This window comes from Salmo trutta, chromosome 23 (genome assembly GCF_901001165.1).
Source record: "Salmo trutta chromosome 23, fSalTru1.1, whole genome shotgun sequence".
Classification (NCBI taxonomy): domain Eukaryota; kingdom Metazoa; phylum Chordata; class Actinopteri; order Salmoniformes; family Salmonidae; genus Salmo; species Salmo trutta.
This window is the reverse complement of record NC_042979.1, coordinates 12668245-12696237: the sequence shown is the minus strand read 5'-3', so window position 1 is coordinate 12696237 and position 27993 is coordinate 12668245. Positions and strand designations below refer to the sequence as shown.

At 43.0% G+C, this 27993-nt stretch overlaps 1 protein-coding gene across 6 annotated transcripts; it reads left to right on the top strand.

Annotated features, from left to right (window-relative positions):
• The first annotated feature begins 19 nt into the window (after positions 1-19).
• LOC115159369 (pikachurin) lies at positions 20-20958 on the top strand. Of its 6 annotated transcripts, none has more exons than XR_003868879.1 (20): positions 20-389; positions 847-956; positions 7282-7368; positions 7462-7488; positions 7621-7738; positions 8133-8268; positions 9729-9895; positions 9987-10102; positions 10211-10682; positions 10804-10904; positions 11055-11155; positions 11228-11372; positions 11520-11709; positions 12567-12692; positions 12773-13016; positions 13220-13331; positions 13512-13640; positions 18310-18490; positions 19970-20073; positions 20171-20257. XR_003868879.1 is itself a non-coding variant. In XM_029709006.1 (20 exons), coding segments are annotated over exons 1-20 (2694 nt in total). In that variant the 5' UTR covers positions 20-283; the 3' UTR covers positions 19972-20057. The 6 variants fall into 6 exon arrangements, 5 of the variants coding, with proteins under 5 accessions (XP_029564866.1, XP_029564865.1, XP_029564867.1 ...); XM_029709006.1 differs by lacking the exon at positions 20171-20257 and adding an exon at positions 18607-18630 and having other exon boundaries at positions 19970-20057; XM_029709005.1 differs by lacking the exon at positions 19970-20073 and having other exon boundaries at positions 20171-20958.
• Positions 20959-27993: the final 7035 nt, after the last annotated feature.

Here is a 27993-nt window from a genome sequence, read left to right as displayed (position 1 = left end):
GGCTGCACTGATAGAAGGTGCTGTCAAAACTGTAGCGTCCGACACTGGACTACAGTACACGCCCACTGTACTGGTAGGCTACTGAAGATAATTCACGCCAATATGGTCCAGATACGCGGTGGAGAAGGCTGTCCGGTATCATCATCATCCGAATGTTGATCGTCTCACTTGCGCATACACACACCTATTCTCGGGAAACATTTGCAGTTTGCAACGTGGTGCTCAAACGCATCCCTCAAAGTTTTATCCTCTGTGTTTACATTTAATTAACTTTTTCTGAGTTATGGATGTCTTGAGTCAAAAGATACGCATGTGCTTTATTTTGTTGGTGTTACTGAACGCGGTGGGGATATCTTTTGCTGTTAAAAGGACGTACGTCAGAAGATCCGGTAAGTTAATGTCCTCACCTGCATTAAGTTGAAGTTCTGATCATTTATTGTGGACATTTTATTCAAGTACTTGTTGTGTAGCTTCGTATTTGTTTCATTATGATGTAGCCCAATTCACCCAATAAAAACCTTTCAGCATTGTTATGTTTAGGCGACACATAGACTTTGGTGACTTTTGGAATGCGTTAGTTTATCGGCTGTTATTCGTACCTGTAGCCCATATATGTTAATGGAGGAACTTCTTTTCCCAGTAACGTTATATAGCTGCCACGGAAGATAGCTAGGTAATATAGGGATGTGAGCTATGCTGTCAACTCAGCAGCTCTATGGGTTTGAAAGCATCCTATAGTACAATTTCCAGTGGACAAAATTGTTCAATACAATTATAAATGTCACTGTCTTTGTTCACTTGGTACTACTGGGTTAAAAATAGTCATGTTTTTCCTTGGTTGTGCAGAGCGTCTCCATCCACCTCTGGAAATTGAGCTGGAGACGATCAACTGCACTGCAGTCCGGGTCAAGTGGAGGTTACCCTGGAGACACGTCAGTACTGTTACAGGTTACAAGGTAAGATCTACTGTGTCTCACTTGTACACCTCTGGAATGATGATGTTTGAGTGTTGTAAGGAAAACCATCTCTGATCTTAGTGAAGTTCTCATGAAGAGAGAGCGACTGACCCCTGCCTACTCTTCTCCCAACACTAAGAAAATAGTTTGTTTTCAATTGAATTTATTCCAAATCAAATTTCCTCCCTTGGTATATCTCTAGTAGACAGAAACCCCATTGTCATGTGAAACTGTGCGAGGTTTGCTTCCCACACACATCATTAGCTACTGCAGTTTTCAATGTACTCTCCCAAGGGAAAATCAGAAAGGATTTGTTTGCTTTTAGTCACTGTTTATATTCAGACTCTTAGTTGTAATACAGAATTGTGACAAGGCCCTGGGCCTGGGAGGAGATGATTAAATTAATAATCCATGCTTAGAGATCCACATGACAGCTTGTAAAATCCTGTAGTCATTTTGTCATCTAGTCAAAGTCATTTTACCCCCAGTCAGTTTCCCCCAGGGGACAGCCTACAAAGTAACTGTGTCTTTATGAGAGTGTTCAATTCTGTCAGATTTCTGGCCACTGCTACCTTTGAGATCCAAAACAAGCCTGTCTTTACTGTATTTTAGCAGATTGTTTGTTAACCGTTTACACTCGTGGGATAGTACCAAATTGAATTGTTTCAAACAGAAGAAAATATGAGAGACCTATGCATAACCATGGTAGCAATTGAAAGGGAAGACTTTGGAGATTATGGGGAAATGATCAGACCAAAGGTGAGACGCATCACTTCACCTGACACAAGACTGAATACGAATATTACACTTGCTTTTATGTACATTTAGCATTTACTGTTCTTTTCGCAGGATTTGTCGATAATGAAATCTGAAAATTCTGTGGATACATTCAGTAACATAATAACGATATTCATGGTAAATGAGGGGTAGGTGCAACATAAGACCAAAAAAACGACAAGGGTTTGCATAAGAGGCCACACACACCTCTCCAAAGTGTGCACAGTTACTAAATAATTTCAATGCACTTTCATGACTCAAGGAAAGAGCCTTCAACTATGAGGTGCTTTTTTGAGCTCTCCTAGCCAAGCACACTTGTATTTTTTTGTTTGGAACATAGCCCTGCATCGAGATCCGTTATGCCCAAGACACAAGGGCACGTGCCCTCTCAGATTTGTCCTGTTTAAAAAAAATTCTGATGTAAAATGATTTACTAGCTTAATTTTTAAGCCCACTTTTTATCATAATTATTTATAAAAATATCTGTAAGCAGTATTTGCTTGGGGGGGGGGGGGGCACACTGACTGGACCTGCATCCCCACCATCACACAATACTGGTGTTTACGCAATCCAAAAACGGTCCATTATAAATCGCAATCTGGGTCAGGTGGGCATCATTTGAAAGCTTGTTCTATTGTCAACATGACTAGCTAAGTTATACAATCTTATAGTGTTAAGTTTTCACAAGGCACTTTGGTGCGTATAGAATGGATTCATGAGTGCATTCAGGTGAGTGTTCCGCAAATATGACAAACAGGCTCATTCTGTTCAGAACAACCCAGGGTATGATGCCATGTTATCCTTATAACTGTACATCGAACGTATGCAATTATAAACATTAATGCTGTAATTTACATTTGTTTTATAATATGGAAATGTGAAATGCACATTTGGACTGAGGGGTGTGTGGTTTGCTTGTGGCATGTATAGCATGTTAGCCACTGCAGTCCAATTTAGGTGCTTATCAGTGAACAAATCTGCCATTTTCAAACCGCATATGTGTAAAGAGCTGCCAAGGTGACTTGTGTTGTGTATATGATATGATTTAGCAAGGAAAGCCTGTCATGAAGTGTCTTTATGCACTTAAAGATGCAGTCCAGTATCTTAAACACAACACATTTGTAACATATTGTACGAATTGGATTCATACATTTTTGTATATTTTTTTTGCAGGACGTAACGTACAGTATCATACGAAATGGATGACGTAGTACACAATTGGATGACATAGTACACAGAAAACGGTGACCTGTTTTGGCTTGTGAGCATCACTTTTAAAATTACTGGCTGAAATTATGCAAAAGTTTGGGAGCATCACTTTAATGAGGAGAAAGATGCAAACAATTAATACCGAGAAGGATATTTTATTGAATTAAATATACACTCCCCTAATTATGATATTATTTGTAAAAAAAATTTGGGGGCTCTATACTCCATCATTTTGGATTTGAGATCAAATGTTTCATGAGGCAACTGTACATTAATGTCACCTTTTTATTTGAGGGTATTTTCATACATATCTGATTCACTGTTTAGAAATTAAAGCGCTTTATACAGTGCATTCAGAAAGTACTTAGACCCCTTGACTTTTTCCAAGTTTTGTAACGTTACAGCCTTATTCTAAATTTGATTCAATTAAAATGTTCCCCTCAATCTACACACAATACCCCACAATGACAAAGCAAAAACAGGTTTTTAGAGCTTTTTGCAAATTGTATTAAAAATAAAAAAAACGGATATCACATTTTATATAAGTATTCAGACCTTTTAATCAGTACTTTGTTGAAGTACATTTAGCAGCGACAATAGCCTCAAGTCTTCTTGGGTATGACGCTACAAGCTTGGGGAGTTTCTCCTGTTCTTCTCTGCAGATCCTCTCAAGCTCTGTCAGGTTGGATGGGGAGCATTACTGCACAGCTATTTTCAGGTCTCCAGAGATGTTCGATCGGGTTCAAGTCTGGGCTCTGGCTGGGCCATTCATGGACATTCAGACACTCCCCCCCCCCCCCCCCCCCCCCCCCGAATCCACTCCTGTGTTATCTTGGCTGTGTGCTTAGGGTCGTTGGAAGGTGATCCTTCGCCCCCAGTCTGAGGTCCTGAGCGCTCTGGAGCAGGTTTTCATCAAGGATCTCACTGTACTTTGCTCTGTACATCTTTCCCCTCGATCCTGACTAGTCTCCAAGTCCCTGCCACTGAAGAACATCCCCACAGCATGATGCTGCCACCACCATGCTTCACCGTAGGGATGGTGCCGGGTTTCCTCCAGACGTAACGCTTGGCATTCAGGCCAAAGAGTTCAATGTTGGTTTCATCAGATCAGAGAATCTTGTTTTTCATGATCCGAGAGTCCTTTAGGTGCCTTTTGGCGAACTCCAAGTGGGCTGTCATGTGCCTTTTTACTGAGGAGTGGCATCCGTCTGGCCAGTCTACCATAAAGGTCTGATTGGTTGAATGCTGCAGAGATGGTTGTCCTTCTCTGGAGATGGTTGTCCTTCACCTCCATGACCAAGGCCCTTCTCCCCCGATTGCTCTGTTTGGCCGTGAGGCCAGCTCTAGGAAGAGTCATGGTGTTTCCAGACTTCTTCCATTTAAGAATGATCGAGGCCACTGTGTTCTTGGGGATCTTCACTGCTGTAGAACTTTTTGGTACCGTTCCCCAGATCTGTGCCTCGACACAATCAGACACGAGACGTATGTGGCAGAGTCTACAGACAATCATGGGTTACAAAGGGAAAACCAGCCATGTCGTGGACACCGACGTCTTGCTTCCAGACAAGCTAAACACCTTCTTTGCCTGCTTTGAGGATATCACAGTGCCGCCGACGCGGCCTGCTCCCAAGGTCTGTGGACTCTCATTCTCCATGGCTTACCGCCCTAATAGATTCAGACGATGCAATCGCCATCGCACTGCACACTGCCTTATCCATTTTTACATTACATTTTAGTCATTTAGCAGACGCTCTTATCCAGAATGCATACATTTCATACATTTTTTATTTTATTTTTCTCCATACTGGTCCCCCGTGGGAATCGAACCCCAACCCTGGCGTTGCACACACCATGCTCTACCAACTGAGCTACACGGGACAATATACCATCTGGACAAGAGGAATATCTACGTCAGAATGCTGTTCATTGACTATAGCTCAGGCTTTAACACCACAGTACCCTCCAAGTTCATCATTATGCCCTGGGTCTGAACTCCACCCTGTGTAACTGGGTCTTGGACTTCCTGACGGGCCACCCCCCTCAGGTGGTGAAGGTAGATAACAACACCTCCACTTCGCTGATCCTCAACACAGGGGCCCCACAAAGGTGCGTGCTCAGCCCCCTCCTGTACTCCCTGTTCACCCATGACTGCGTAGTCACGCACGCCTCCAACACAATCAAGTTTTCTGACGACACAACAGCAGTAGACCTGATTACCAACAATGACCAGACAGCCTACAGGGAGGAGTTGAGGGCCCTGGCGTTGTGGAGCCAGGAAAATAACCTCTCCATCAATGTCAACAAAATGAAGGAGCTAATAGTGGACTTGAGGAAACCGCAGAGGGAGCACACCCTTATCCACATCGACGGGACCGCAGTGGAAAAGGTGGAAAGCTTCAAGTTCCTCAGCGTACACATCACTGACAATTTGAAATGGTTCTTCCACACAGACAGTGTGGTGAAGAAGGAGCAACAGCGCCTCTTCAACCTCAGGTGGCTGAAGAAATTTGGCTTGGCACCTAAGACCCGCAGAAATGTTTAGATGCACAACTGAGAGCCTCCTGTCGGGCTGTATCAACGCCTGGTATGGCAACTGCAACGCCCGCAACCGCAGGGTTCTCCAAAGGGTGGCGCGGTCTGCCCAACGCATCACTGGGGGCACACTGCCTGCCCTCCAGGACACCTATATCACCCAATGTCACAGGAAGGCCAAAAAGATCATCAAAGACATCAACAACCTGAGCCTCCACCTGTTCACCCCGCTATCATCCAGAAGGCGTGGTCAGTACAGGTACATCAAAGCTGGGACCAAGAAGCTGTTTTTCAGTCTCTATCTCAAGGCCATCAGAGTGTTAAATAGCCATCACTAGTCGGGTACCACCCGGTTACTCAACCCTGCACCTTAGAGGCTGCTGCCCTATATACATAGACAGGGAATCCCTGGCCACTTTAATAATGTTTACATACTGCTTTACCCATGTATATACTGTGTTCTATTCAACTGTATTTTAGTAAATGCCACTCCGACATTGCTCAACCTAATATTTATATATTTCTTAATTCCACTCTTTTACGTTTAAATTTGTGTATTGTTTGATACTACTGCACTTTTGGAACACAAGCATTTCGCTACACCCACAATAACATCTGCTAAATATGTGTATGTGACCAATAACATTTGATTTACAGACAATTTCTTCGACCTCCTGGTTTGGTTTTTGCTCTGATATGCACCGTCAACTGTGGGGCCTTATATAGACAGGTGTGTGCCTTTCCAAGTCATGTCCAATCAATTGAATTTACCACAGGTGGACTCCAAGTTGTAGAAACATCTCAAGGATGATCGATGGAAACAGGATGCACCTGAACTCAATTTTGAGTCTCATAGCAAAGGGTCTGAATATTTATGTAAATAAGGAAAATCTGTTTTTTATTTTTAATAAATTAGCAAAAATGTCTAAGAACCTGTTTCCACTTTGTCATTATGGGGTATTGTGTGTAGATTGCTGAGGCTGTAACATAACAAAATGTGGAAAAAGTCAAGGGGTCTGAATCCTTTCCTGAAGGAACTGTACAGGACAGGAGTTTACCCTTAGGGTTAATGCCAACACTGTGTAGTACCAACACAGGCTCAGGGAGGATGTTTGGAAGTAAGAAGGACAAGGAACACTTCAATCCTATCAGACATGTGAGTGTACTGCTGGCGTCTTGAACAATCTGCTAATGTGCAGGGAAAGAGAGGTGCGCAGATTGATATGGCATGTTGTAGTTTGTGAGGTGCTGGTTGTGGCAAGATGCTAATTCAATTGAACAGACTGCAAGCCTTGAGATATTTTTGAGTTATTACAGCTCTTTGTCTCATTTGGAGTTCTGTTGTCTGCTTTTAATAGCGTGACAGAGATATTGTTCAGCGTGGCAGTAATCATGTCTTGCTGTGGTTGAGCAGGCAGCTGTACACTAATTGTTCTACCGTAAAACAACATGCAGTTAGTGTTTCAGCTTTGACTATGGCTTGTCATTGTAATGGGCCACATTGTTAAACGATGAGCTAAGTCAGCCCAGAAATCTGATACAGTTCAGTGGGCTACAGTAACTTAGACTCGGTTCTGTTTGTCTCTTATGGACTCTTTTGTTGTCCTCTGCTATCGTCAACTACCCCCAGTCCTTTAGAGCTCACTTTTGTATACAGACAACCACATGGTTTCCTTGACTGTTTTACAATAGAAATGATCCCAGAGGTGATTAATCTGAGGTGTCCTGAGATGTATACAGATATGTATATTTATAATGTATAATTCTACATGCAGTATTTTGTGTATTCACGTGTGTTCTGCTGTAGGTGTTTTACACTGAGATGAGGAATGGCCGTCCAGCAAGTTCAGCAGTAGCAGTGAATGTTCGTCTCAGTCTGGACATGTTGGCTACAGTGAGCTATTTCTCCTTATATATTGAATACGTTATATTTCCAAGTTATTCTTTCGACAGTTTTTCTCTGAAAATCCTTTATTTTTACCCCCAGGTAAAGTTCAAAGGGCACACCATTTTTGTAAGTGTATTTTGCATTGCATGTTCAACTAATATCATTCAACTGAGACTACTTGTAGAATGAGCACAACACGAGATTCAGTGTTTGTATCTTCCTATATATTTAAAAAAAAAATCTTCCTGTGGCTGTAAGGATGTAGAAATTGGCAGTTTGAAGATGGCAGCTCAGTATGTGTTTAGTGTCGGTGCTTATGGATGGGCAGGAGAGGGACGACACAGCGTGCCACGGAGAGTCAGCACCTTCCAACCAGGTAAGTGGATGGAGCAGAGGGACTCACCTTGGCCAGTCTAGTCATCCTGAATGAGGGAAAACCAGTGAGCTTACTGCGTGTAGCAATGAATCTGGGGCTGAATTTACTGAATGTTTAGAAAAGAGTGGAATGGTAGGAGATGGCACTTTGATTACAAATGGCTCTTCTGGGAATGTCATTTTCAGTTCATTCACTGTACTGTACAACAACAATTTGATGCTGGTGTTGAGGGGATGTTCATGCATCATGGAACCTACTGAATGACCCTTTGCTCCACTGCCCCTGAATGCACCCACGCTTTGAGTTAATAACAAGGACGTGGAATTCCAGAGAAAAGATTTCACATCTTTGATTGTTTTTGTATCTTTCCACACTCCACCACTACCCTCAACAGAGATGTGCATGCCCCCCTCGGCCCCCTCACAACCAGCCGTAGGGGCCGTTTCAGACACTGAAACCGAGTTGTCATGGAAACGGAGTGAAAGAAAGGGAAGCTCACCTGTCCTCCATTTCATTGTGTATTATATCAGGTAAGAGTTGTTTTTCTCCTATTAGAGTGTGACCCAGGCAACCGCTTGTCTTTTATTTCCTTTACTGCTGTTATTTTTCCTGAAAGTGTGTAATGGTTAATGTGTCCTTGAATTAACTTGAAGACCACTTTGGCTGAAAATATTATGGTTGTGCATAATCTCATAATCTTGCAAAATTTGGTCAGCTGTCTCATTAACTTGTGTGTTTATATGTGTTAGAAATGGACAGTTCTGGCAGTTTGAAGTTTCCACCTCTCACAAAAGGAAACTCTGTCTTCTCCCAATCCTGATACGTCTGTATAACCAGCGGTGAAAACCCAAAGACCGGAGCTACTCCACATCGTTATCTCACACCTCCCATTCAATCCCGGCTGATTCTTGGGTTTGTCCACGGGAGATTAGGTTGTACATAACGTACGGTGGCTATTTTCATCTCCTGGAACCACTGCTCTTACAGATAGGTTACCAACACGTTTGGTTTTGATTAACAAAAGCAGTAGAGGAAAAACAGTGTCGGAAATATTATGATGAAATATACAGGAGTGCTAAGCCTGATAATAGATTTTACAGTGGTTCACAAGGTTACGGTCTGACACACAAACACCACAATACTTTGAGATGTTGACAGTTCATTGGGGACGAGCTGTGTGATTTTTCTATGGGTACAAGGATTTAGAGAAGAACTAAAGAAATAGTCAATTAGTCAAACATTTTGATAGATTTGAATGGACATTCCAAAAGGAGTCATTTGAACAGCAAACCGAGTAAATGTTTGCGTGCAGCCTGTTTGCGTGTTGAGACCAAACAAGGAATGTTAATGATGCTGTGAAGTACCGTAGGATTTTTATTGAGTAATTCATCTCTTGTCTAAAGAGCTGCCAGAATGGCCAGATAGCAGATATCCAGAGCCAGGGACAGACCACACACATACAGTATACACCAGAGAGAGATGACTAGAGATGACTATTTGAGTCACAGTCTTTCCTCGCTTGAATCTGTTGTGAATAGAGGATGGATAGTGACTATCATTGAAACTACGTGACCGGAGTTGAAGGATGTTGACAAAGACAGTATAATACTTATGAAGGCTGTAGTCAGCATGGATTTGTGGACAAGGGCAATGCGAACATACTTCACTTGTCTATATTTTGCTGAGCTCAGTTTCTGTGACATGCTGTTGTTCAGACCTTCACAATTCTATAATGTCTCAACCTGTCCCAGCAATGGCAATATGAGCACGCAATTACTGTAAGCAAGCAGGTGTTTGTGTTCTGGAAGAGCCTGCCTCACACGTGGACGTTGTCTAACGTGTGTAAGAGAGCTCCTAACCTATCCCTTACCCGCCTTGTCTTTGACACACTACCCAGTCAGATTGTAATGGCTAATTTAACAAGTTAAATGCATTCACAGTTACTTATACCGTTACCTCAGAGTCTGTCTCTACCTGTGATACCATGCAGACCAGAGCTGGACTCTGAGTGGACGTCCCTAAAGGATCCAGTGAACGGCAGCTCGGTGGTTGTGAGAGGACTGGATCCTGACACTCAGTACCATTTTGCTGTCCAGGCAGTCAATGTCTACGGAGCCAGCCCACACAGCGTCATCACTGACCCAATATGGACCTTCAGTGAGTGTGGGAAGGCATCTCTTCATTAATGATTTGATAAACTGCTCGTCCAAGTCCGTGATTTGTCATTTATTCATGTCTCTGTGTTTAGGTGTGCAGGAGGGGGGCAGCGGGAGCTTGGGTCAGGGTTCTCCTGGCAACGGCAACATTAATCAGGAGGATCTGACTGATGTTGAGAACTCTGATTATGGGGCCCTCATTCAGGAGGTAAAAGACAGTGTCATGCAGGCTTCACAATCACCATGTTTCTCGTGAGTTATTTCCCAAACGTCCCAAGTATCTCTTCTTTATTGTGTCCTACTGTCTTTGCTCCAGCCACTTTTCTCTCCAGAAGAAGACAGAAGATCTCTGCCGAGGTCCCGAACATGGAGTCCCATCTCACACACAGGGGGAGGAGGAATGTCTCCTAGTGAGAACACTGCTGATTCTGGCACCATCGTCACTGCTAACAAGGCAGCCACTATAATATCCACCTCTACCACACCCATTCCCGCCAACCCCACCCTTACCACCAACCCAGTTGCCCTCACCTCGTCTCCAGGCCTGGATAGCGTTCTGCCGACCCCTAGCTCAGCCCCACTCCCGGCCCGCTCCACCCTGGCTGGCCCCCTCTCCCCTACCCCTCCCGGCCCCAGGTCCCAGTGGAAGGGACAGGTGAGGGGGCTGTATGACCTGGCCTGTGAGGATGCTGTGTGTTCTCTCAACAGTGTGTGTATAGATGACTACCAAAGTGGGGGATCTCGCTGTTACTGTGCCCTGGGCCGAGGAGGGGACGCCTGCTCTCAGGGTGAGACAAGAGAACCACTCTAATGGACTATTATTGCTTAGTTGATGGACACTAGTCTCTGTTTTGCTACTGAATTTGAGCTTATTTGTCTATTTTTGTTCTGGGTTTCTTTGTCCTCCAGTTGTAGTGGTGAAATATCCACAGTTTTACGGCTTCTCCCATATTGCCTTTGAGCCACTGAAGAATTCCTATCAATCCTTTCAGATCATGCTTGAGTTTAAGGTAAAATGTTGTCTGTTTCATTCTGAATGTGTTGCAGTTCCTTCATAGAAATAAGCTGTAAAGCTATTTTGTACATCCCAAATAAAAGTCCATGGTATTCTAAAGAATGTAAAACAAATGGATGCTCACCCCTGTCTTGTTACTCCACAGACTGACTCAGAGAATGGCCTTCTGTTGTTCTGTGGGGAGAATGAACATGGCAGTGGAGACTTCACCTCACTGGCTCTCATACATGGGAAGCTCCACTTTAGGTGGGTGCATGTTGATACAAATCAGTCAGTCACACACTGACTGACTCACCTCACCTCTATCTGTGTGTGCAGGTTTAACTGTGGCACAGGCACTGCCCAGATAGTGAGTGGGAGTCGGGTGGCACTGGACCAGTGGCACAGTGTCGTTGTCGGCAGGGAGGGTGTGATTGGCTGGCTAAGACTGGACAATGACACACCTGTCACAGGACACTCACAGGTCAGGACATTTCATTCTGTATATAGGACGTACATTACAAAAGAGCACACTCTGCTGCTACTGGTAAATACACACTATACAATGTAATAACCCTACGTGCGGCCAGGCCCTGTCCGGGTGTGTATCTCCTAATCTCTGATCCTACAGGGCGACTACAATAAGATCACATTCAGAACCCCTCTTTACGTGGGCGGCTCCCCTAATGCTTATTGGCTGGCCAGGACAGCAGGGACCAATCGGGGTTTCCAGGGGTGTATCCAGACGCTAAGTATCAACAGCAGGGTGACGGACATGAGGCCTTGGCCAATGGGATGGGCTCTTAGTGGGGCGGATGTGGGTGAGTCACTGAACTGAAGCCACTGGATTCTAATACATTAATGTTTCCATCATAATCTCTCACCTCATTTACTCTCTCTGTTGGTGAGTTTATCCCTGCTTATTTATGTCATTGCGTGAAGGTCATAGCAAGTAACATGTCAATCAATGATTAACATAAGTGTTGAATGACAGTAGGTTATAAACTTGTATTTGTTCTGAAGCCCTTTGTCATGTCTTATTTTCTGTCGGAACCAACAACTTCCTGGTCACTGGCCAATTTGCCTTCTTTCTTGTTGATGTCTGAATATCCTAAGAACATACTGTCATCTTGAGTCAGTTGTTCAGTAGATATTGTGACACACAGCAGTCCTTGTTGTGTACAACATGTGCACATTAAGACGGAGCAGACAAAGCTTTGATGTGTGGGTCTGCGTCTGGTTCGAATGGCCTAGGGTTGGTGAGATGCGTTTCTATGGCAGCCTCTGGAAGGCTTCCTCCTCATCACTCCTATTATTCAGAGAGACAGAAAGGAAGTCTGTGTTCTAGTTCAATAGGATATGATGAATGCCAGCAGGGAGATGCCAAAGTGGTCAGACACAATAGTCCCTAATGAGCTGACTCGATAAGTGAGATTATGTAAAAAGGGATTTTTGTTTTGGTCCATTTGTGGACTGACACAATTTCTGTCTTTTTTTTCTGTCTGTCTTTTTTACTCTTTCTCCTTATCTATCTTTCTTTCAATATCTCTACCTCTTTTCTCTTTCTTTCTCTCCCTCGCTCTCTTGTTCACTTTCATAAACATATATTCTGTATGACAATGTATGTAGGACTGTTTAAATGACTGGTATACTATGGTGTATGTGGTTCACCCTGTAGGTGAATGCAGTGCCAGTGTCTGTGAAGGGGTCACCTGTGCCAATGGAGGAACTTGCTTTGCCAGCCATGCAGATGGGTACATATGTCTGTGCGCACTGGGTTATAGGGGTCCTCTATGCCAGGAGAGTGAGTAGCTACCACATCTCCACATTTTTTTATTTTGAACCTACTGTAATTACACACACACCTTCCATGTATTCCCCCAGGCTTCCAGCTGGTGGTGCCGTACTTTAATGCGTCTGTGCTGTCATACGCTAGCGCCCCCTGGCCTCGGTCCTCCAGACACAACCTGTCCTGGATGGAGTTTGAGGTGACCTTCAGGCCGACGGCTCCTGATGGCATTCTGCTCTACAGCCAGGACTCAGCCAGCAGAGACTTCCTGTCAATCAGTCTGCTGGGAGGTTACTTGGAGTTCAGCTTCGACTGTGGCTCTGGGACAGCCACCATCAGGTTAGGGATAACAGTAGGGTTGCTTAGTCGTGGGAGAGTCCTGTTTTTGAGAAGCATGCACAATTTTTATATTTCAACATGTTGATGTTGTCGAGGAAAGGCCATCTATGTGCAGAACCAAGGCATTACATAAATGTAACCAAATAGGAGAAAGGCTGTGTCCGGTCAGCACTGGTAAGGCTGATGTATCCGTTCATGTGCAGGAGTGAAGAGACGCTCACAATGAACGAGTGGCATGAGCTGCGTGTCTCCAGGACGGGCAGAGAGGGCATCCTGCAGGTGGATAACCAGATGCCCACACACAGCCTGGGCGAGGTACAGACCTTCATGGAGCCTGCTGAAAACATACACTGAACATTTCAGTAAAGACTGATCAAAATGTATTCAAACCGTAAATTAGAAGAATACTGAAATGTGAATTTGGTCGTCTTTGTTGTTTTAAGTAAATGTAGATTGAAGTAAATGTAGTTTGGCTTCCTCTCTCCTGTTGTTCAGGGAGCATTCACTCAGATCAGGTGCAGCGGTCCTCTGTACATCGGGGGCGTTCCAGAACACACCAACCCCAGGACTAAGATCAACGCTGGTGCTGCCCTGCTACACCACTTCACTGGCAGTATCCAAAAGGTACCACAGACCAATGAGCCCCCAGTGTTTGGTTGGTAGATATGACACCACCCAGTAAACGGGATGTCCTGTGGACATTCGGCGACGTTCCCATTTTGTCCCTTAAGGGTTTCGATGCGACGTTATCCCAAGGGAACGTTCTCTGGGGGACCTTTGTCTAGTTCCCTGTATGTTCCCAGGATGTCACTGAGGACCATGTCAGGACCTTTTTAGGACGTTCTCAGGACTTTCATTTTAATAGTCCTTAGGAGGTGTGAGCATTTCCACTAAAGTGCTAGGGAAGGTTAATGCCAGGACTAAGTTTTTGGGTAGAAAGTCCAAGCTACTTGATAAGGACTCCATGAAAGTGCTAGCTACTGCCCTCATTCAATGCCATTTTGTCTCGCTAGTACTTCCTGGTTTGGGGGCTTTTCTAAGCTTATGTAGGGGAAGCTCCAGATATCCCAGAATAAGCTGATCAGGCTAGTATTGAAGGGGAGTCCACATACTCACATAGGCAGGAGCTGCTTTCAGGAACTCAATTGGCTGCCTGTTGGGGCTAGGGTGTCCCAGATTAGACTGGGTTTCGTTTACGGGAGTATTTATGGTTCTGCGCCCAGATATCTAACTGATTACAAAATAAGGTGTACGCCACTTTCTAAGCAAACTTTGGGATTTATAAAAAAACTATCTTGAGAATGTGCGGTCCTCCACTGACACTTTGACCCATACGTACGCACATAAACTGCAGAAATTAGAAACTCAAGAAATGCTTTGAAATTGATACCATTGTGTAAAATAAATCTAAATATTACCTCTCACGTCTTATATATGAAGAGCTCCCTGGAGTACACACAAAAAAACATGATTTAGGATAATAAATAGAGATGTCTGTTTATAATAAGGTGAACGTTAGGACAAATTATGTATAAACTGATGCATTTTTCGATGCCTCAGTCGGGCAGATAGGAGTGCACAGTTTCACATATTGTTATCACATGTTTGTTGTGCAGAACTGTCACTGTGATAATGGCCCTGTCATTGTCAGTTACAATCAGGGTAATTACCTCACCTGAAGGTGTTACGCAATTGGGGAGCTTTGACAGTCAAATGGGTGGGTATAAAAAGGCATGCAATTACAAACTGCTTTGGCACTGTTGGAAGATTTGGAGAATGGAAGAACGACGATGAGTGGTTTATGAGCCTGTTCCAATTACCAAGCGCTGTTCTCTTGGATCTCTGTGCTGTAGTGGGCCCAGCTTTACAGAGAAGCACCCGCAGAAACCAAGCCATGCCTGTCCCACTTCATCTCCTTGGCAACCTCGTTTATGGCGTCTATAGTCTCTTTGCGTTTGCAGGACTGCGTATGTGAGGACACGGCCGCTGGAGGATTGCGACGCACGAGGTGCGGTGGAGACGCCGGGGCTGGGCGCACTCAGCTTCCCTCTCAGCTGCAGCACCACCGACCCCCGCTGGAACACTCAGGTTCCGCTCAGCTGCAGCACCACCGACCCCCGCTGGAACACTCAGCTTCCGCTCAGCTGCAGCACCACCGACCCCCGCTGGAACACTCAGCTTCCGCTCAGCTGCAGCACCACCGACCCCCGCTGGAACACTCAGCTTCCGCTCAGCTGCAGCACCACCGACCCCCGCTGGAACACTCAGCTTCCGCTCAGCTGCAGCACCACCGACCCCCGCTGGAGCACTCAGCTTCCGCTCAGCTGCAGCACCACCGACCCCCGCTGGAACACTCAGCTTCCGCTCAGCTGCAGCACCACCGACCCCCGCTGGAGCACTCAGCTTCCGCTCAGCTGCAGCACCACCGACCCCCGCTGGAACACTCAGCTTCCGCTCAGCTGCAGCACCACCGACCCCCGCTGGAACACTCAGCTTCCGCTCAGCTGCAGCACCACCGACCCCCGCTGGAACACTCAGCTTCCGCTCAGCTGCAGCACCACCGACCCCCGCTGGAACACGCAGTGACTAAAAACAATAGAAAATGTCCCAATTGTTTGTGTAAATATGTTTAAACACAATTTGAATGCATTTGGTTGACTCTTTTAAAGCGAGGGAATTCCTATTACATACCTGGATCATCCGGTGCGTCTTGCATGTCCGTGTCCCCCTCCACCTCCGTCACTACTCCACCCAGAAGGCTATGCGCCTTTTGGCCTCCACTTTTATGTCGGACCACTTTTTTATTTCTGAGAGGGTCCGACCTTCTGAGCCAGCAGCATTCACAGCGTCCGCCACATGCTGCCACTCTAACGCCTTTTAGGCATTTGTAATTCCCACACTGCGTCCACCAAACAATATATTTTTTCTTGCTTCAACCTCCCCTACAAGAACTTCCATTTCACACTGGGTGAAATGTCTTTTTTTAGCCTTTCTGTTGTGATTTGCCGTCATTGTCGTCATGCAGTCAGTTTTGGATGAATATTAATTAGGGCGTTTCACTGACTATTTATAGGCAACTATGGGCGTTAAAAATGTATGTTGTTTTACTCCATGTGTTACTCTGTGTTTTTGTATGTTGTCGAACTGCTTTGCTTTATCTTGGCCAGGTCGCAATTGTAAATGAGAACTTGTTCTCAACTTGCCTACCTGGTTAAATAAAGGTGAAATAAATAAATAAAAATAAAAAAAAAAGGTGGGACAAGACGCTCGCTCACATGCGCCAAATTGAGTTGATTGTGATTTATGAAGGGAAACTGGCGTGGGACGTGCGTGTGCACTGTTATAAATCAGAATATTTTTGTGCGTAAGCACTTTCTCTGTTTCGTCCGTATGCCACCTTTTGACGTGAATCCTCTGCACAGTTTTATAAATGAGGCCCCAGATCAGGTGTTGCTAATGTGTGCTTATACAGATTCAGGAGTAATGCTGGGAAAGGTACTGTCTTGTATACTGGAGCCTCAGAGTGGAATGAGTTGCCTCTGCACATAAAAATGACTTCCCCTCTGGGCAGCTTTAAAAATATAGTAAAAAACTGTTTGATGTCTTCTGTGCCCATATGAATGACCCCTATGATGTAAACTGCAATGATGAAATAGATGTTCTTCTTTTGTTTTTTGTTTTATTATCTCGCTGTCATACTGTGTTCAACCGTGTTCGATCTTACCTAGCCATCTTGTCTCAAGAGGAAAACAATGGAAACAAGACCCAGACTTTATTGTGTGTTATCCTCCATGATTTAACTCATTTGCATGTTTGGCTTTTTCAAGTTGTTTGAGTGCTTGTTTTTTAAAATGGTCGAATTAATAAACTTAACTACAAATAAAACATCAGGTGATGGTCCCAAGTGAACATTCTTTGGCGGACCTTTTTATCGTTCCCGGTTAGCCACTTTTAAGACGTTCTTGGGACGTTGTGTCATGGTCCCTTGAACGTTCTTTGGACATTGTGTCATGGTCCCCTGGAGGTTTTTGTCAGGTGAGTCCCAGATGTCTCAAACCATTATAAGTAAAGCAATGAGATGGTATAGGAGTTTTTTAAGGTAAATGGTACGCTGTTCAGCTAAAATAGTGTAAACCTTTAATCAATGACAATATGATCACATTTGACATGGTCAGTACTGACTCCAATATGGGATTTGAACTCCCAACCTCTGGGTTTGGGGTATGCTGACCTTTCTGCTGCACCACAAAGTCTGTAGAAGTTCAGATGTCCCCTCCCTACACATTCATTACCTATAATACATTTCTGCACTTAGAAAAAGAGTGCCATCTGCACTGCTATTTTAGTTAAGTTAATATGACTATTCTCTTATTGATTTAATTTCAGCAATTTGAGTTTTGGATTTTGGTGTAGTTGTCTAATGTTGGTGGGGCATATTATTCTGTTTTAATGTTACTCCTGAATATAGTCATTTTTCTTCAGTATATTTTGCAAAGTGTAGGAATAGGCCTACAGGTGAAATTGATACAGACATGGCGGCATAGCAGGAAGATCGGAATGCTGTGAACCATGAGGTTGTGAGTTCAAATCCCAGGTGAGGACATGTTAAGTAATAATTACTGTATGAAAAATACATACATTATGTATGTCAAAATGTGTCAACTGTATAAGTTGAAAACACTATGTGAAAAGCACTCTGTGTCCCCAGCATTGCCAAAAGACAAAGAGCTGTGACTGGATCAGTTGTTCACCAATCAGGGCCTTGATGGGCTTGGCAACAGTAACAAGGTTGTGATGTATAATGAAACTAGGTTGTTTGTGGGTGGGGGGGGCTGGGTTAAAAAAAATTAAATCCACAGGACAAACCGGGAACTAGACAAACACCTCCACGGGACCATGACAACATCCCAAGAAAGTTAGAGGCCATTCATGGGACCATGACACAACATTCCAAGAAAGTCCTAAAACCATCCCGGAACAAACCAGGAACTACACAAAACCTCCAGCAGACAATGACACAACGTCCTGACGACTTCAGGCAACCATTTCATGACGTCCCAACGACTCATTATTGTTTGCAGGGCATGTCCCCCATAGGAAATGTAAACGTTTCTAATCTCATCGCTGTCAAATACACTTAGTGACCTTTACTGAAGCTATGTGGTTCTGTAACAGTATTGTACATAATGATTGCTGGGGATACATTACATAGTTATGCCCTAACTATTTGTCTCCACCCTCCTTTATCCTTATTGACTGTTCCATATTCCTCTGCCGTTCCCATCTCTATCAGATCACTCTTAATGAGCGCAGCATCCGTCTGCCCCAGGACTTCTCTGACGGGGTAAACATAGAGAACTCCCTGCACCCCTGTGTAGACTCCCCATGTGCCAACAGGGGCACGTGCCGCCCAAAACAGGCCTTGTATGAGTGTGACTGCCCCCTGGGATACACTGGAAAGCACTGCCTGCAAGGTCAGACCTCTCACTGCTATACTATATAATGCATGTGTATGCTGCATGCACACATATCTAGTGTACCCACCTCTCACCCTCTCTCTCTCTTCTCTGACCATGGTATTGCTGAGCAGAATGTGGGACTTTCTGCATGAACTGTAAGTCTCACTGTGTGTGTCATGTTGCTCCGGTGCATAATTCTACAATGACATATAACAATAAGCTGTATAACAGCATGTGAAAGCATGTGGCGTTTACTTGTAATTGGAAACAGTCTATTGATTTGAATCTGTCCATGTGAAACGTTGTACTGCCATCTAGTGGAAATTGTGGGTAAGTACAGGTTCCCCTTTACTGTGCCTTCAGGAAGTATTCACACCCTTTGACTTTTCCCACATTTTGTTGTTAAAGGAAGATTTTTTTTTATTGATTTTAAATTGAGATTTTGTGTCACTGACCTCCACACAATGCACCATAATGTCAAAGTGGGATTATGTTTTTAGACATGTTCATAAATTAATTAAAAATTTAAAGCTGAAATGTCAGTACATATTCAACACCTTTGTTATGGCAAGCCTAAATAAGTTCAGGAGTATGAATTTTCTTAAGTCACATAAGTTGCATGGACTCTGTGCAATAATGGTGTTTAACATGATTTTTGAATGACCACCTCATCTCTGTACCACACCCATACAAATATTTGTAAGGTACCACAGTCGGCAGTGAATTTCAAACACAGATTAAACCACAAAGACCAGGGAGGTTTTCCTATGCCTCCCAAAGAAAGGCAACTATTTTTAGATGGGTAAACATTTTAAAAAGTAACAAAAATCATTGAATATCCCTTTGAGCAGAAACGGAATAGAGCTAAGCACAGGCAAAATCCTGGTTGTCTGCTTTCCAACAGACACTGGGAGACTTTCAGCAGGACAGTAACATAAGTCTTAATAAACACTGGACTTGCCTACCAAGATGGCATTGAATGTTCCTAAGTGGTCTAATTACAGTCTAGACTTAAAAAAAAATGGCTGTCAAGCAATGATCAACAACCAACTTGATAGAGCTTGAAGAAAAGCCTCCCAGCTGTAATCGCTAAGGTGATTCTGGACTGAGGGGTGTGAATACTTATGTAAATGACACATTTCTGTATTTCATCATTTCATTCATTCATCAACATTTCTAAAAACATGTTTTCACTTTGTCATTATGGGGTATTGTGTGTAGATGGATTAGAAAAAACATATATTTAATCATTTTTGTTAATTAAGGCTGTGACACAACAAAATGTGGAAAAAGTCAAAGGGTATGAATACTTTCTGAAGACACTGTATATGGCATCGGGTCAAAGCAGTCAGGTGACCTCTTTCACTATTCTAGCCTTTCTTTGGCTCAGAAATATTGACGTGTTGACAAACAATTCCGTTACCTGCATTTACACAGCGATTTGTTGAGTCTGCTTCCTGGTGGTGTGATGTAATGAGGTTGTCTCTTTATTAGAGATGGCCAGTATGGGAGCCTGACAGTGGACCACTATGAGACCAGTACAGGGAGATCACCAGGCAACATGAGACAGCTCAATACCAACAGCATGGTGTACCTGGGTCAGTAGTGCTGTTGATGGAGATAGTAGGGGTAATGGTGGTGGTGGTGGGAATATTGATGTTGAAAATAATATTGATGACGCCATGGTTCCTGCAGGTGGAATGAAAGAGGTTGGCTTGTATACCCATGGCCAGTACCTGTGGGGCCTGGTGGGCTGCGTTTCTCAGCTCTCCCTCTACTGACTACCACCTGTCTCTGGTGGAGGATGCAGCCGCTGGCAAGAACATCAACACATGCAGTCCCTGACAGCTGCTGACCTCGTTTCCCTGGGCACTCATTTACAGCGGAGACCATGAGCAGACTATATCATGTTTTAGAATTATGTTCATATTTACTGTATGTCTTGGGATGAACCCAAACACTCAATTGATGGTTAAACTTGCAAATATTTTATTATTTTCTGTTTTTTTTTTACTGTAAAGAATTTCAATTGTTTTGAATATGTCTGATTTTATGGGATTCCCGTCTCATGGACAGTAGAGGCATGGAACTCAGCCTTCTAGAATCTCTGTGTGCCTGATACTGAGGTGTGGTGTTTTGTACTGTCAGATACTGCTATCCAGCTGTTTTGTGGATTTAATCCCGTAATACATGCATCGTGTTTACTTTATGTTCATATTCTTAACTCTTATTATTTCTTATTGTTGTTGCATTGTAGAGAAGGAGCCTGCAAGTAAGCATTTCCTTGGACAGTGTCCACCATGTGTATCCTGTACATATGACGAATACAACCTTCATCTTGTATTGTAACCATATCTGTCAAAGGAAATGTATAGGATGTATATGTATTGCAATATGCAGAAGATTTTCTGGATGTGGAAATATATACAAATGCCATAACATGTCCTGACGTCTTTTTAGAAACATAAACATTTTAAACAGCATGTTATATTTGATTGTCTTTCATTGAGAAAGAATGTGGTAATATTGTCTTGACAGGTGTACCACTAAAGTTACCTTTCTTGTGTTGTGTCATAACAGGAAAAAAAAGGTTTTAAAACTGAAACATTATTTTCCCAAACAACTGTTCTTTGCAGACTGGAGCAGTATGCCTGACTGGTCCTCCAAAGTAAAACATTTTGTCACCTCTGCTCTTTGTGGTTGTTCCTGGCCACCTACTGGGCCAGAAATAGTCTGCCAGACTCCTCCATACAAACACATATACAGTCCTTGTTATATTGTCTGCCATAGAGGAACAATAGCTCAACAGAAAGTGATGGTGAAAGGACATATAAACCATTCCTAGAAACGTTCATGCACATCTTCCGCTCAAAAAGATGTCCGTCAGAAATTGGTGGGAAAAAATCATCTTATTTTCAGTAGGAGAAAGAGCAAATGTTCTGTTTTCTTTTCTGAGAATCTTAAGGCCATTTCTGCCGTTCCAGGTGAAAATGGTCATAAGAGTCTCAGAACAATTACTCCTACTGAAAATAACTATTTCCATCTAGCATGTCTTGCAGCATGTCGTGTACCTTTTCCTATACAACAGATTCATAGCGGAAACCTTGCTTGTTAGGAAGACACCCCTGTGCTGCTCAATGATGCACTCACAGTATAATACACACTGCAAAATACTCACTGTATTATACTCATGCTGTATTATACTCGGTGTACAATACTCTGGGTACAATACTCATACTGTATGATACTCACTGTACGATACTCATACTGTACGATACTCAGTGTATAATACTCATACTGTACAATATTCAATGTATAATACTCATGCTGTACAATACTCACTGTATAATACTCATACTGTACAAAGTAGTGTTGCCAGGTTAACAATACCTCAACCCGAACCCTTGCAAATGACAGAAAGAATGCATTGGTCGCTGATCAATTTATATAAGGCAAAAGCATGTACTCAGCTGGAAAAACATCCTCCTCATCCTCTCATTGTAACCGGGGAAGTATAAATAGCCGAGATCTGACGTTTCAGTTTTAGTCACGATGACATCCCAGGTCCACTGTTAACAAGGTGTGTATGACGAGATCCTTGTCATTGACTGTCCTTAAGCAGACTGCTACAGTTAATTAAGGTGTTCTGTATTTCAGCTGGATAAGCTAAGAATACGATGTTATCTGGACAGTTTTACCAAGCGGTAATGATGGGTCTGCTCTAAATCACTTTGCTCTCTCCCATCACTGAGCCCAGATAGAGGGAGACAGTCTGTCTGGTTCTGGGGGGGGGCCTTCAGGAGCCTCCAGGGGTCCGTGAGCAGAGCGGTGGCCCCATCTTACCCCACTAATCCCATCTCACCTCACATTCCAGTTACCTGGGGATACAAATGTCAAACACATCAGATCTAGGTGAGATATAAAGAGAGGCATACAGAGAGACAAAGACTGACAGCCTGGGCAAAGATGCTGAGGTGTTCTCTCTGACTCATTACGATTATGCTGACAATCAGAAGCTACAAGGACAGTATGATTTGGGTTCTTCCCTGAGAGCTGTTCCTAGAGGCCTGAGATCCTGTGGACACCACGGAACAAAACAGTAAACCATTGTGGCTGCCGTCCACTTCTCATTGTCTTACCTCAAGTTGCCTGTACTGTAGCTTTTCTTGAGAACCACTGAAAGAAAAGGAACTGTCAACACTTTCTAGAGACTGTTTATTTTTTGTAGGAGGTTAGATCAGCTTTAATATTGCAGATAGATTGTGGGTTCTGTCAATGTAACTGTTTGCATCATTTCCATTCCCCATATATATATATATATACACACTACCGTTCAAAAGTTTGGGGTCACTTAGAAATGTCCTTGTTTTTGAAAGAAAAGCACATTTTTTGTCCATTGAAATAACATCAAATTGATCAGAAATACAGTGCAGACATTGTTAATGTTAGAAATGACTATTGTTGCTGGAAATGGCGGATTTTCTTTAGACTTCTTTAGACTACTTGAGTATCTGAAGCATCAGCATTTGTGGGTTCGATTACAGACTCAAAATGGCCAGGAACAAAGACCTTTCTTCTGAAACTCGTCAGTCTATTCTTGTTCTGAGAAATGAAGGCTATTCCATGTGAGAAATTGCCAAGAAACTGAAGATCTTGTACAACGCTGTGTACTACTCCCTTCACAGAACAGCTCAAATTGGTTCTAACCAGATTAGAAAGAGGAGTGGGAGGCCCCGTTGCACAACTGAGCAAGAGGACAAGTACATTAGTGTCTAGTTTGAGAAACAGGCCAATTTATTGCTTCTTTAATCAGAACAACAGTTTTCAGCTGTGCTAACATAATTGCAAAAGGGTTTTCTAATGATCAATTAGCCTTTTAAAATGATAAACTTGGATTAGCTAACACAACGTGCCATTGGAACACAGAAGTGATGGTTGCTGATAATGGGCCTCTGTATGCCTATGTAGATATTCTATAAAGAATCTGCTGTTTCCAGCTACAATAGTCATTTACAACATTAACAATGTCTACACTGTATTTCTGATCAATTTGATGTTATTTTAATGGACCAAAAAATGTATTTTCTATCAAAAACAAGGACATTTCTAAGTGACCCCAAACTTTTGAACGGTAGTGTGTGTATGTGTGTGCATATATATATATATATATATATATATATATATATATATATATATATATATATATATATATATATATATATATATATACAGTGCATTCTGAAAGTATTCAGACCCCTTGACTTTTTCCACATTTGGTTATGTTACAGCTTTATTCTTAAAATTGATTAAATAGTTTTTTCCCCTCATGAATTGACACACAATACCTCATAATGACAAAGCAAAAACTTGTTTTTAGACATTTTTGCAAATGTATTAAACATTAAAACTGAAATATCACATTTACATAAGTATTCAGACCCTTTACTCAGTACTTTGTTGAAGCACCTTTGGCAGTGATTACAGCCTCGAGTCTTCTTAGGTATGACACTACAAGCTTGGCACACCTGTATTTGGGGAGTTTCTCCCATTCTTCTCTGCAGAACCTCTCAAGCTCTGTCAGGTTGGACGGGGAGCGTCGCTGCACAGCTATTTTCAGGTCTCTCCAGAGATGTTTAATCAGTTTCAAGTCCAGGCTCTGGCTGGGCCACTGAAGAACATTCAGAGACTTGTCCCGAAGCCACTCCTGCGTTGTCTTGGCTGTGTGCTAAGAGTAGTTGTCCTGTTGGAAGGTGAACCTTCGCCCCCGTCTGAGGTCCTGAGCGCTCTGGAGCAGGTTTTCATCAAGGATCTCTCTGTACTGTGCTCTGTTCATCTTTCCCTCAATCCTGATTAGTCTCCCAGTCCCTGCTGCTCAAAAACATTGCTACATCATGGTTCTGCCACCAACATGCTTCACCGTAGGGATGGTGTCAGGTTGCCTCCAGACGTAACTCTTGGCATTCAGGCCAAAGAGTTCAATGTTGGTTTCATCAGATCAGAGAATCTTGTTTCTCATGGTCTGAGAGTCCTTTAGGTGCCTTTCTGCAAACTCCAAGTGGTCTGTCATGGGCCTTTTACTGAGGAGTGGCTTCTGTCTGGCCAGTCTACCATAAAGGCCTGATTGGTGGAGTGATGAAGAGATGGTTGTCCTTCTGGAAGGTTCTCCCATCTCCACAGAGGAACTCTGGAGCTCTGTCAGAGTGACCATCGGGTTCTTGGTAATCTCCCTGACCAAGGACCTTCTCCCCCAATTGCTCAGTTTGGCCGGGCAACCAGCTCTAGGGAGAGTCTTGGTGGTTCCAAACTTCTTCCATTTAAGAATGATGGAGGCCACTTTGTTCTTGGGGACATTCAATGCTGCAGAAATGTCTCAGAGCTATAAGGACAATTCCTTTGACCTCATGGTTTGGTTTTTGCTCTGATATGCACTGTGGGAGCTTATGCAGACAGGTGTATACCTTTCCAAATCATGTCCAATCAATTGAATTTTCCACCGGTGGAATCTAAGTTCTAGAAACATCTCAAGGATGATCATTGGAAACAGGATGCACCTGAGTCTCATTGCAAAGGGTCTGAATACTTATGTAAATAAGGTATTTCAGTATTTGCAAAAATATATAAAAACCTGTCTTCACTTTGTCATTATGGGGTATTCTGTGTAGATTGATGAGATGGAATTTTTTTAAGAAGGCTGTAACATAACAAAATGTGGAAAAAGGGAAGGAGTCTGACTACTCCTTCAAGACTGTTGGATAATCATTCCAGGTGAAGCTGCTTGAGAGAATGCCAAGAGTGTGCAAAGCTGTCATCAAGGCAAAGCGTGTCTATTTGAAGAAGATATTTTGATTTGTTCAACACTTTTTTGGTTACTACATGATTCCATTTGCGTTATTTCAGCGTTTTAATGTCTTCACTATTATTCTGCAATGTAGAAAATAGTAAAAATTAAGAAAAACCTTTAAATGAGTAGGTGTGTCCAAACTTTTGACTGGTACTGTATATATACAGTATATATACTGAACAAAAAATATAAACGCAACAATAATTTCAAAGATTTTACTGAGTTACAGTTCATATCAGGAAATCAGTCAATTGAAACAAATTCATTAGGCCCTAGTCTATGGATTTCACATGACTGGGAATACAGATATGCATCTGTTGGTCACAGATACCTTAGGGGCATGGATCAGAAAACCAGTCAGTATCTGGTGTGACCACCATTTGCCTCATGCAGTGCGACATACCTCATTTGCATAGAGTTGACCAGGTTGTTGATTGTGGCCTGTGGAATGTTGTCCCACTTCTCTTCAATGGCTGTGTGAAGTTGCTGGATATTAGCGGGAACTGGAACACGCTGTCGTACACGGCAATATCCAGAGCATCCCAAACATGCTCAATGGCATGTCTGGTGACTATGCAGGCGATGGAAGAACTAGGACATTTTCAGCTTCCAGGAATTATGAACAGATCCTTGCGACATGGGGCCATGCATTATCATGCTGAAACATGAGGTGTTGGAGGTGGAGATCTCGTCACAGTATCTCTGTGCATTCAAATTGCCATAGATAAAATGCAATTATGTTTGTTGTCAGTAGCTTATGCCTGCCCATACCATAGCCCAACCTCCACCATGGGGCACTCTGTTCACAACGTTGACATCAGCAAACCGCTTGCCAACACGACGCCATACACGTGTTCTGCGGTTGTTAGGCCAGTTGGACGTACTGCCAAATTCTCTAAAACGAAGTTGGAGTCTGCTTATCGAAAAGAAATTAATATGAAATGATCTGGAAACAGCTCTGTTGGACATTCCTGCAGTCAGCATGCCAATTGCATGCTCCCTCAAAACTCTGTGGCATTGTGTTGTGTGACAAAACTGCGCATTTTAGAGTGGCCTTTTATTGTCCCCAGTACAAGGTGCACCTGCGCAACGATCATGCTGTTTAATCAGCTTCTTGATATACCACACCTGTCAGGTGGATGGATTATCTTGGCAAAGGAAAAATGTTCACTAACAGGGATGTAACCAAATTTGTCCACAACATTTGAGAGAAATATGCTTTTTGTGAATATGGAAATGCTCTAGGATCTTTTATTTCAGCTCATAAAACACGGGACCAAAACTTTACATGTTGCGTTTATATTTTGATTCAGTGTATTTAAAAAAATCTTGCATATCTTAATTCATTCACACAATTGACGAATAATATGCTCAATAATGTTGCCACTTCCTACAAAGGATTGTTACCTATAACAATGACTGGCAGTACAACATCTAAATGTTGAACAATTATTATGCACTTTACATTCCATTGTGATTCCATCCTATACTGTCCCTAACATCATTACCCCATAGCAACAGATGCGGGATACAGTTGTAGTTGTTTGAGAAGGCATGCCAGATTAACTGTTGGTGGATAGAGGTTATTTAAGACTTTGCCCTGGGGTGTTCACCACTCAACTGTACAGAGAGCATACATAGCTTTTTATCATCCCTTGTCTAATTAACTTCACACCCTCAAGCACAATGATACAATCATCTAATAAGAATCTATATATCAGGGTGAAAATATATAACATTTATAGTTTTTGCACGAAGATAATGTATATACATTTTTTAAGTAAACAGCCTAAGCTTGAATGCCATGGGGAGAAGAAATTCAGAGAAATTGTATACTGTCTGAGAATTCTGTGTTAAATCTCAGAGAGACGGAGCTGATTCTAAAGTTGTTTTGTTTGTTTGTGGCTGTATGCTGTGCGGGCGGACGGTTTACGTCTGTTGCTCTCTCTGTCATGGGGTTTGCCCCAGAGTGCTTAAACTGATGATGATGTTCCTCTCTGGGTGTAACTACAGAGAGAGAGACTGCATTGTGATAATCCCATCTGACACTCCTCCTAAAGCTCTCCTTCCTTCCCTCCTAAGGAGCTCATCTGTTCTCCAGCCTAATAGCTCTGGCTTCGTTTCCTCTCTCCCCCCTTCTCTCTGTTTCTGTTTCTCTTCAACCCCTGGTTTCCCAGGCTGAAACTTGGGCACTCTTCCTCCATTTTCACCACCATCCACTCCCATGATCTCACCTCTCCTTACCCACTCACCATTATGTGTTATTCTCCGGTGTACAATAGGCACATGCTACTGAGAAGTCTCTGGTTAATGCTTCCTTTCTTTTACAGTGTCCTTTCCTATGGCTTGGCGCAGAGATTCATTGTTGAATTAAGAGTATCAGATGGTATACTGCTACTTGAGTCCTTCAGGTATAAGTTATGTGCATACAGTGATTCCGTCCCAAGGTTTCCTTTACCAGCAGCAATAGCAGTATGGTTGAATGGTCACGCAAATGGACTGTTAATGTTGAAGTTAGCTGACTTCCTCACACTATTGTGAGGAACTATTCAGCCAGGCACAGCAGTCTAAAATGCTTAGTCTGCGCTGCTGTGATAGATACAATTGGCTAATATGTTCTCCAGAATGTCCATGTAAATTGCTTCGAACAGATGTGTGTCCTGAGTTATGAATTCCA